General features: G+C 42.7%; 1 protein-coding gene across 1 annotated transcript; it reads left to right on the plus strand.

Annotated features, from left to right (window-relative positions):
• Nucleotides 1–295: 295 nt before the first annotated feature.
• Nucleotides 296–10,419, plus strand: SPC24 (SPC24 component of NDC80 kinetochore complex). Its single transcript, XM_032210558.1, has 6 exons — nt 296–377; nt 2,308–2,540; nt 5,570–5,714; nt 7,118–7,210; nt 8,550–8,626; nt 10,057–10,419. Exons 2-6 carry the CDS (start codon nt 2,369–2,371, stop codon nt 10,161–10,163), a joined length of 594 nt encoding a protein of 197 aa, XP_032066449.1. The 5' UTR covers nt 296–377; nt 2,308–2,368; the 3' UTR covers nt 10,164–10,419.
• Nucleotides 10,420–10,898: the final 479 nt, after the last annotated feature.

Here is a 10,898-nt window from a genome sequence, read left to right on the forward strand (position 1 = left end):
TCGGCGGGAAAAAAAATGAAAATCACTATAAACTTTGCTCCTTTTCAAGATTAAGACTGTTATAGTCTCTACCGAAGATGAACTACGTCCTCATAGCGTGAGGAAATCCCCTCCGTATTCAAATGGGAGCGTCGGGAAAAAAAAATGGCAGCACCGCGCACCTCTTTAACTTTCCTAGCTCTTGGGAAGCCTGGAAGAACAGTGGCGGAAGATTGCGCATGCGGAACAGGATTTTTGAACGTGTCTATTTTGGGGGGCACGTGATGCAGGTGACCAATCAGGCCCCTGCGGGTCTTGAACGGCGACCAATGAGAGCGGCGTATTCCGAATAGGTTTAAGGGCGCCAGGATTGAATTCGGCTGGGTCGGCGGCGTTGGGTAAGGAGCGAAGGGCTTCCGCTCGAGTGGGCGAAGGTGGGATGGGTTGCACGATACATGCATTCTCACGTACACGCTTTCGGAGCCCGGGAGGGGGAAACTGCCGCTCTGGAGCTTGTATGAATTGCCCCATATTCAGCTTTAGCGCTGCATTGGAAGTGCATGCCAATAAGGAGCTCCCTCGCCTGCTTGGCTTGTGCAATTTTGTATATAAAAAGCCCCCTTTAAACTTGCTTGTTTTGTGTGGTTAGTTCATATATCCCACTTTTTCTGCAGAACCAGCAGTCCTGCTCGCCCTTTAAAGGTATTCCTCTACTTACAGTTGAGCCCAAAATTTCTGTCCCTAAGCAAGACAGTTGTTAAGGGAATCACTGCAATTAGCAATAGCAGTTAGACTTATATACCGCTTCATAGGGCTTGCAGCCCTCTCTAAGCGGTTTACAGAGTCAGCATATCCCCCCCCCTCCAATAATCCGGGTCCTCATTTCACCCACCTCAGAAGAATGGAAGGCTGAGTCAACCCTGAGCCGGTGAGATTTGAACCGCCGAACTGCAGTCAGCTGAAGTGGCCTGCAGTACTGCACTCTAACCACTGCGCCACCTCGGCTCTTTTTATTCCGTTAGTAACATCGTGGCTAAGTGAATCTGGCTTCCCCTTTGACTCTGGTTGTCGAAAGGTCACAAAAGGTGATCGCGTGATCCTGAAACACTGCAACGCTCCTAAATGCATCATTTGGATGCTGAGCATCCAAGTTTTGATCACCTGACTAAGGGGATGCTGTAATTGGTCGATAAGTGAAAAAACGGTCATGTCACTTTTTTCAGTGCTCTTCTAACTTCAAACAGTGGTTGTAAGTCAAGGGCTGTCTGTATATCCCATCTTTTGTTCCAAAGAGGAAAAGGTGTACATAGCATCCTGTTGTGGCCCAGCAGGAGCCGTTGGAGCTGCCACCAGACTCCCGACAGCGAGGGGCCCTATGAGTCGACTCTGGAGGATGTGGACGACCCTGGACAGGGTTCTGACTCCGAGCAGGGCGCAGAGAGGCTGGTTGGCCACCAGGTGGCGCCTTGGATCAGTGGGGAGGAGACAAGGGAGAGTGATCCAGAAACCAGCAGTGAGTTGTTCCTGGATGCCCGGCACCAAAGAGCTAATAGGCATCAGGAACAGTTGCGCAAGTACAGGAGGTAATTGCACTCAGCTGGTGGTCATTAGGCTCCTCTCCAGACTATAAAAAGGCTGATTGTGCACATGCCCCTCTTGCAGAAGTCAACGCATTGACTAAAGAGAACTGTTGTAACTAACTTGGCAGCCTGGATTGCTGCCAAGGTTTGTCTGAGTTGCTGCCAAGGTCCTTATCTGTTTGTTATACTTGGCTTTCAGCCACCGAGGTTTTGGTGTCTTGCTATTAAAGTACATTCCAGTTAAGTTTGTCTCGGCTTTCGTTAGTGGACGGAGGAGGAGGTCAGAACAGCATCCTGTTCTCCAGTTATTGAGCACAGCGATCTTTTGAGTTAGGTAGGTAGGTAGGTATATAGGTAGGTAGGTAGGTAGACAGAATGGTGGGCCAAAGTCACCCAGTGAGTTTCCATCAGTGAAGAAACAGGAGGACACAGAAAAGCTATTCAGCATCTTATCCATTATACTATCCTAAGCTTACAGTGAGCATATTTCCTTGGAAAACATAAAATATAGACCAGAAAAAAAGGGACAAACCTGAGAGAGGATCAGAAAAAAATGTGTTTATAACTTTGTTTTACAAACAAAAAAATCAAGAGCAAAGTCACGAAAACAAATGATTAACTTAAGTAACTCTAATGGACAACTTTCTGAAATAAAGGATTGCCATTTGTAATAAAGGACTTGTGGTCTCTGTGTCTATACTGGGCTTCAGGTATCAACTTTGTAAATATTCACTTTTCCTTCCTAAAGAACCACGCCTTACTAAGATTCCAGGAGACGCCAGGGTTCTTCTCTTAGCTTGGCACTTGCAATGGCTGCTGCCAGTGAACGGATTGAAGATATGGAAAAAATGAGAAGGGAGCTGCTCAAACTGTTGACGGAAGGCAAGGCTGTGGACATGTTGAAGCACAATCTGTCCCAACAGGATAAAATGATTGACCAACTCTTGAATACCCAGAAGACCACAGAACAACTGATCAAAGGTACTTTCTGGCTTCTCCTGACTTAACACTGCAGTCAAGACTTTGTTGGTACTTTTGTCATTTAAGGAGGAAAATTTAAACTTAACCACTGAAAATTTGATCAGATTATATTAGATTAGATTTAGTTTATTTGTATGCCGCCCTTCTCCGGGAGGAACTCAGGGCGGCAAACAACTCGAAAGGGGAAAAGGGGATACAAACACAATACACGTAATTAAAATACACAAGAGTCATACAGCCATACACATCGAGAGGGGAGGGGAACTCATCAACCCCAGGCCTGCCGGCACAGCCAGGTTTTGACGGCTTTCCGGAAGGCCTGGAGAGAGGTGAGGGTCCGGATCTCTGCGGGGAGTTCATTCCAAAGGGCCGGAGCTGCTACAGAGAAGGCCCTCCCCCGGGTAGTAGCCAGATGGCATTGGCTGGTAGACGGAACCCGGAGGAGGCCGACCCTGTGCGATCTAACGGGTCTATGGGAGGTAATTGGCAGAAGGCGGTCTCTCAAGTACCCAGGTCCAATACCATAGGGCTTGGCTAGCTTCCAAGTAAATTGTGTGGCAGTTTTAAAAAGTAAGAAATTATTTAGCATGAAGCAGTTATTTTTTAAAAAATGGAAGTAAAGTGAGGATCATCACAATAGACTGACAAAACAGTAAAGATTTTAAGTCCAACGTCACTGTAAAGCTGTGTGATATTCGATGGCATTTAAATAAAACAAAATATACCAGTGTAATTAAGGATCACAGATCAATTTTCTGGTTCCGTGCTCATCTTAAATTATTCTGACAGTAATAATCAGTGCGACCAATGACAAGCCGCTGGTTTTATACCCAAACACATACATAGGGAAAGAGAGGAAGAGATCCCGCTTAAAATTTATTGTTTTAAAATATATTGTGATTTGCAACATTTTGTTATAATAAAGGTCAAATTAATCAGAATAGAACTGGAAGGGAACTTGGAGGTCTTCTTCCAGCCACCTGCTGAAGCAGGAGACCCTATACTGTTTCAGACAAGTGACTGTCCAGTCGCTTCTTAAGAACCTCCAGTGATGATCAGAGGTCAAATTAAATTTTATACTACCGTATTTTTTTGGCATATAAGACGCACCAAGATTTTGAAGAGGCAAATTTTAAAAAAACTTTTGCACTCTGCAGACCTCCCAAAAGTGGCCCGTTTTTCATGAAAATGGGCCCAGTTTTTGTCAAAAAAAGGGGGGCATGCATTGCATTTAGGAAGCTTATAGTGTGCTCCTGGGGGTGGGGGCAAAATTGAGCAAGAAACGGTCCGTTTTTCGCTCATTTTTGCCCTCCCCAGCCCCCAGGAGCACTCTGAAAGTCCCCTAAAGGCTATGCACAGCCATTTTGGTTTCGGGAGGCAAAAAAATGCTTTATTCAGTGTATAAGACACACCCATATTTTCAGCCTCTTTTTTGAGGTGCGTCTTATACTCTGAAAAATACAGTACTTTGGAAAACAGTGCCCGTGAAGTCTCGTATGTTGACAATAGAACAGTCTTTGATATATGTATGCAGTCACATATATAATTAAAATATAACATATATGAATTATATATTACTAGATTAAAAAGATTTACTTCTAGATTTTTTAAAGTTTACTAAGAATTCTTCAAGTCAAAGAGTTAAAACTGAGCATGGGAGAGGATTTAAAGTAAGCCAAAGGGCCACAGCTTACCCATTCTCACGTTGCTAAACTCAAAGACTAAATTGATCTAGAGCTGCTTATTTGACTTTTCTTTAGTATTCCAGTTCTTTACTGTAGCCCACTGAATTTGGATTATGGCTGTGTACCCAGTGGAGAAAATACGTTGTTTCAAACATGAATCAAATTGTAGTGTTGGAAATTCTACTGTTTTGAAATGGTTAAGAGTTTGGCAGGGAAAAAGTTGGAAAGTTTTGGTCATTGCCTATTTCAATTTATCTAAACCTGTAGGAACATCCCTGACAGATATTATGGGGCAAATAGTGCAGGACTGGTGCATATCTGCAGTTCAGCGGTTCAAATCTCACCGGCTCAAGGTTGACTCAGCCTTCCATCCTTCCGAGGTGGGTGAAATGAGGACCCAGACTGTGGGGGCAAGTTGCTGACTCAATTTGCTAAAAGATTTGTAGAAATTTTGCTTAGAGAGGGCTGAAAGCCCTATGAAGCGGTATATAAGTCTAGCAAATAAATAAATAAATAAACAAATAAATAAATAAATAAATATTGCCCTGGTTTATTCAGAAAAAAGATAATCATGATTCCACCATTACCAATTTTGCAGCTCTCGGCATTTATTTAACTGGTTTCCCCATGCCTTTCCTTCCCATTCTGAACTGCTACTTGATCTCCATCTGATAAAAGAGCAGAGAAGGCAGCCATTGATGTCTATAGGAAGCACCAGGGAGCCTCCTAATATAACAATTATGCAGCTGAATAACCACCAAATAATAATAGTAATTCATTTATCATGTCCTTTTCGTTTTTCATTTCTTTCCCCATTTCCATTACCATCACCGCAAACCACCAAAGAAATTATCCACTTTGGGTTGTGGTTTCGTTTTTTTTTACTATTCCCTCACGCCAGAAATCTGCATTTTAATTTCCATTGTAAACAAGTAAGACCCATTTTGTCACATAAATCAAGCCGATATATTTTAGCTGGGATATGGGTCGTTTGAAACCAACTATTCTTTAAGGAGAATGGTTTGTGTGTGGTGCATACTGCACAGCCCTGTTGTATATTTTATGGATTATTTTCCCTAAAGTAGGGTTGTCAAATTAATGAATTGTTGCTACACTAGCAAGGATTATGAGAAATTTTAGTATGTTTAGAGATCATCGAATTGAAGAGAACCGATAAAGTATTTCAAAAATCATTGGCTGCAATTAAAATAAGGTCCAGTCTGATGAGAGAATTTGTAGAAATTTGTTGAGTATTTTAATAGATGATGAGAAAGAAAACTAATGCTGACCATCCAATCAGCTATATTTTAACTGTATATATACTGCATTCTGCTTTCACTGTAGAGCTCATGATTACTGAGGAGAAAGTTGCACAGAGACTTTCTGACAGGGAAGAGGAATTGAAGGCGAGCATCCGAAAGCTGCAGAAAATTGAACAAGAATTGCTTCAGACAAACGAAAAGGATGAAAAATTGAGGATCAACACTAAATATCCTTTCATGTTGGCTTCTGAGTTAGAATAGAACAGAATAACAGAATTGGAAGGGACCTTGGAGGCCTTCTAGTCCAACCCCTGCTTAGGCAGGAAACCCTACACTACTTCAGACTAATCTCATCTTTAAAATTTCCAGTGTTGGAGCATTTACAACTTCTGGGGGGAAGTCGTTCCACTGATTAATTGTTCTAACTGTCAGGAAATTTCTCCTTACTTCTAAGTTGCTTCTCTCCTTGATTAGTTCCCACCCATTGCTTCTTGTTCTATCTTCAGGTACTTAGGAGAATAGTTTGACTCCCTCTTCTTTGTAGCAACCCCTGGGATATCGGAACACTGCTACCATGTCTCCCCTAGTCCTTCTTTTCATAAGAGTAGACATATCCAGTTCCTGCAAACGATCTTCATGTTTTATCCTCGAATCCCCTAAGTTTAAGTTTAATAAATTTATATGCCACCCAATCCCAAGGGATTGTTTCCTTGTTTCTCTTCTCTGCACTCTTTCTAAAGTCTCAACATCTTTTTTACATCGGGGCAACCAAAATTGGATGCAGTATTCAAAATGTGGCCTTACCAAAGCATTATAAAGTGGTAATTAACACTTCATGTGATTCTATCCCTCTGTTGATGCAGCCTAGAACTGTGTTGGCTTTTTTGGCATCTGCTGCACAAGGCTGGTTCCTATTTAAGTGATTGTCCCTAGGACTCCAAGATCCCTTTCACAGTCACCACTTTTGAGCAAGTTTTTTTTCACCATTGAATTTCATTTTGTTAGAGAGCCCAATGTTGAAGTCTGTCAAGATCCTTTATCTTAAACCTATCTTCCGGAGTGTTGGCTATTCCTGCTAGCTTGGTGTCGCCTGCAAATTTGAAGAGTTCCCTATCTATAGCAATAGCAGTTAGACTTATATACCGCTTCATAGGGCTTTCAGCCCTCTCTAAGCGGTTTACAGAGTCAGCATATCGCCCCCACAATCCGGGTCCTCATTTCACCCACCTTGGAAGGATGGAAGGCTGAGTCAACCTTGAGCCGGTGAGATTTGAACAGCCGAACCGCTGAACTGCAGTCAGCTGAAGTAGCCTGCAGTGCTGCACTCTAACCACTGTGCCACCTCGGCTCTCTATCTCCTCATCCAAATCATTGATAAAGATGTTAAAGGGTACTGGGCCTAAAATAGAGCCCTGGGGCACCCCGCTCCCTTCATGTAGATGCAGTTCCATTGAGGACTACACGTTGAATGTGGTCGGCCAGCCAGTTACGAATCTATCTGGTGGTGATGCTGTCTAACCCACATTTTTCTATTTTGAGTTAAGATGATTTCACTCTCTCTTATGAAGTTAAATGGGGAGTCAGGCAGTTGTTAAGGTTTCACTTGGATTCCTTCACTCACACAATATACTGAATTAAGAAAACAGCTGGAAACTTTGAGAGAAGAAAGCAGACAGCAGCAGCAGAAAGCAGCCGAAGAAGCCGACAGATCGATGTCAGCTAAGTGAGTAAAAAAATCTTACCCAATCTCTTTCATTTGCAAAAGGTGACTTACAAGAACTAGGCCACTCCGCTTCTATCTTGGTTATCTATTTCCTTTATGCGCGTAATTTGAGTTGGACAGCCATATAAGCATTCTAAATTATTAAAACGATCAAACCATAAAAAAGCTACGCTAATGTATGTTATTTTCCTCCCCCCCCCACCAAATTTCCTTTTAACAAGGGAACACAGGTAGTTTGACAATCTTGCTTTGAAGTTATGAACTTTAGTAAAAAAATATACGTCTGTGGACAATCGTAACTAGTTAACGCATGCAATATACTTGGAACTCTTTCATGCTTTTTTTGGTTTTTAAAATGGGACAATGGGAAAAAAGGTTTTTAATCCCCAAACCCGTTCAACAACCCCTTCATGAAACCTCTGATTATATTCATCAGCTTTCAAGCATTTATTTTATGAAGATAATAAGCGCTACTTTGGGAATCGATACTGACTATCCTGCTTTGAACAAAAAGGAAAGTCGATGCTACATATTACCATATATGGTGGACTTGTAAAAAGGTTAAAGCATTTTGGATAAAAATATGGTGGATTATGCAAAATGTTCTTTAAAAAAAGGATAAAGTTTACCCCTGAGTTATTCCTGTTAGGTATAACTACCGATTGTACTGTTATAGAGACTAACTTGATTTTGTACTTAATAACGGCAGCAAGACTGCTGGTGGCGCAATACTGGAAGAAGGAAGATTTGCCTACTATTCAAGAATGGACATTAAAAGTCACCAACCTAGCAGAAATGGCTAAAATATCAGCATATCTCAAGGACCACTCCGACGAGAAATATAAACTGGAGTGGAGAAGATGGATTGACTATACTCCAAATAAATACAGGACTAAGAAATTCCAGATAGTTTATGACTGAAGAAACAAGGAATGATATAATCTGTTTAGAGTTAGCCTAACAAAAGAGGAGTTAAAGCTCAAATGAAAGATGATACTAACTTTTTTAAAAGTTTATTTTAGAACATCTTTGTTAAAGATTTATACCCTGTATTTGTTCTGGGAAGACGGGGGGAGAGGTTGGGGGAGAGCGGGGGGAGGGGAGGTAAATATTTGTAAAAGCCTTTTTTTAAAAAAATTCATTTAAAAAACAAAACAGAAAGGAAAGCAGCGCTCCAGGAAATCACCGCAGACAGCTTTTCCTCGCTTTTGCATTTTCCAGATTCGTTTGACCCAAGGCCTGTGAATCATTAGCTAGCATAGCCTATGGACAGACTTCAGCTGTTGTAGATGTTGATAGGATCTGCCCCAGAACTCATGCTTTTGTTATTGTCCGCCAGGTATCTTGTACATCTTTATTATCAGATCTGCAGGATTGACTGGGACTATTCTTGTGAGCCACCTCTGATCAAAGGAAGTATCCTTCTCTGATGCCTGGGTTTCCGGGAAAGGGGGGAGTGTATTCCACAGAAGCACAGACACAATAGTTTTGAGGGCGAGAGAGAGAGTGAAGATGGCTCCTTCCCTAATAGCTGCCAGAGTTTATGTTTTATGCTGCAAATAGTTTGCTTTAGTTTGGAAAGATTTCTCCTCTAGGTGAGGAACATAAAGGAAACTTGTTTAGAATAGGGCTTTCAAACTCTGGACCAGAGGTGGGTTCCTACCAGTTCGCACCTATTCGGTAGAACCGGTTCGTCAAATCTACCGAACCGGTTAGAAGAGGTTCCACCAGTGGACCCGGAAAGCAGGCCACACCTACAGAAGAGCTTCCAAAATTTTGTTGAAACCCACCACTGGTCCTTGGATATGATTATTCTACACTATCATGCTCCTATTTATAAAACTCAGGGCCTCTGTGAAAGGGAAGGATGACTACTGCGTTTGTGGTGCAATCAGAACATTGCGTGTGTTGAAGTTGTTTTAACGCAAACCAAAGATGCCTTTTAAAAAACAAGTTTACATCATATTCTTATGCATGCCAGTGCTGTGTGTGGGGTAATTTAAGGTGGTTCTGACAAGTGTCGTTGGCATCTTCATATCCAGTTATATGGGTGGCAAGCCACTCCCATCCAGTCACATGGGTGGCAAGCCACTCCCACAAAGGAGGCCACACCCACAGAGTAGGTTTGGACAATTTTTGAAACCCACCACTGCTCAGGACCCACATGTCAAGCAGGTGTGCAAGCATCAAAGTTCAATTTATGGAGGCTGTATTACTTGGAACCTGACACCATGGTCTGGATGTGTCACGCAAGGTTTAGCGAAGGGGGGAGGGAGAAGTTTCAAGTTTATTAGAATTTGTATGCCGCCCACTCCCAGGGGACTCTGGGTGGCTCACAACAGACAAGAAACATTTCAATTTAAAAAAAAAAAAATACAGTATTAAAATTCACGTCACCCATTCCATCTAAGCGGGGCTAGATATCAATCAACAGCCCTAGGCCTGCCGGAACAGCCAGGTCTTGATGGCTTTACGGAAGGCCGGGAGAGTAGTAAGGGTCCGGATCTCTGCGGGTAGATCGTTCCACAGGGCCAGCGCAGCAACAGAGAAGGCCCTCCCCCGGGGGGGCCGCCAGCCGGCATTGTCCGGTTGACGGCACCCGGAGGAGGCCCAACCTGTGCGATCTTGTAGGTCGTTGGGAGGTAAGTGGCAGGAGGCGGTCTCTCAGAAGGTCCCGATAAGTCACGTGATGACTCAGGTTTGAAACCCCCCCTGGCTTAGAAGAACCTCAACATGTCTTTCTTGGTTGTGGAGCCTGATGTGTTCCATTCCATGCAACTGGGCCAGGGGTTGGATCGGGGAAGAACTCAGGCGACTTTTTCCTTAACTATTTTCTTTGTTCTCAGCCCATTACGGACCAGATATTGCTCAATCTATTAACCTCGACAGTAGCCAACATTCTCCCTGCTTCATCAGCGATTACCTCTGGAACATGGTGAACACATCGTGGTGAATAAAGAAGCTTTTGGCAAGCAGGAGATAATATAGTAGATATTCCCTAGGAGCAAAATATATATTTCAGTGGCTCATTCTGTTACGCTTTTTTTTGGCAGAAGAGTATTCTGAAGAGCATTGGTGGAATAACAAGAGACCGAAGCAAAATAAAACATCATTACTAATCACAAAAAAGTGTTTTATTCACGTGAGAAGAAGAACTTTAAAACCAGTTTCCTAAGAGGATACTGCATACCACCCACAGGTAAGGGGGGGAAAAAAAACACAGGTAGCCATCTGGACAAGCCCTTCCTTGTGGGGTAATAGAAAAGCAGCATAGGCAAAGGTCCCACCTGAGGTTTTCAAGTTGTAGTGATCAGTGTTACGGTGCATTCAGAAAGTATTCAGACCCCCTTCCCTCCCTCACTTCGTGTTTGTCAATGTTGTTACGCTGCAGCCTGTTTATATAGTCGTTGAAACTCATTTTTCTCATTAATCTATACTCCGTACCCTATAAGGACAAAGTGAAAACAGAATTTTAGAAATGACATTTATTAAAAAGAGAAAAGCTGAAATATCTCATTGGCATACGTCAGTGGTTCCCAAACTTGGCAACTTTTAAGCAGAGCTGGCTGGAGAATTCTGGGAGTTGAAGTCCACAAGTCTTAAAAGTTGCCAAGTTTGGGAACCACTGGCATACGTATTCAGACCCTTGAATCCTATTGAACATCTCTGGGGAGACCCCAAAATGGCT

The sequence above is a fragment of the Thamnophis elegans genome, chromosome 2, assembly GCF_009769535.1.
Source record: "Thamnophis elegans isolate rThaEle1 chromosome 2, rThaEle1.pri, whole genome shotgun sequence".
Taxonomy (NCBI): Eukaryota; Metazoa; Chordata; class Lepidosauria; order Squamata; family Colubridae; genus Thamnophis; species Thamnophis elegans.

Coding starts and splice junctions, on each gene's coding strand:
- SPC24 (XM_032210558.1), top strand. CDS start 2,369: ATGGCTGCTGCCAGTGAACGGATTGAAGATATGGAAAAAATGAGAAGG. Junction 2,541..5,569: donor CACAGAACAACTGATCAAAG/GTACTTTCTGGC, acceptor CTTTCACTGTAG/AGCTCATGATTACTGAGGAG. Junction 5,715..7,117: donor AAATTGAGGATCAACACTAA/ATATCCTTTCAT, acceptor CACACAATATAC/TGAATTAAGAAAACAGCTGG.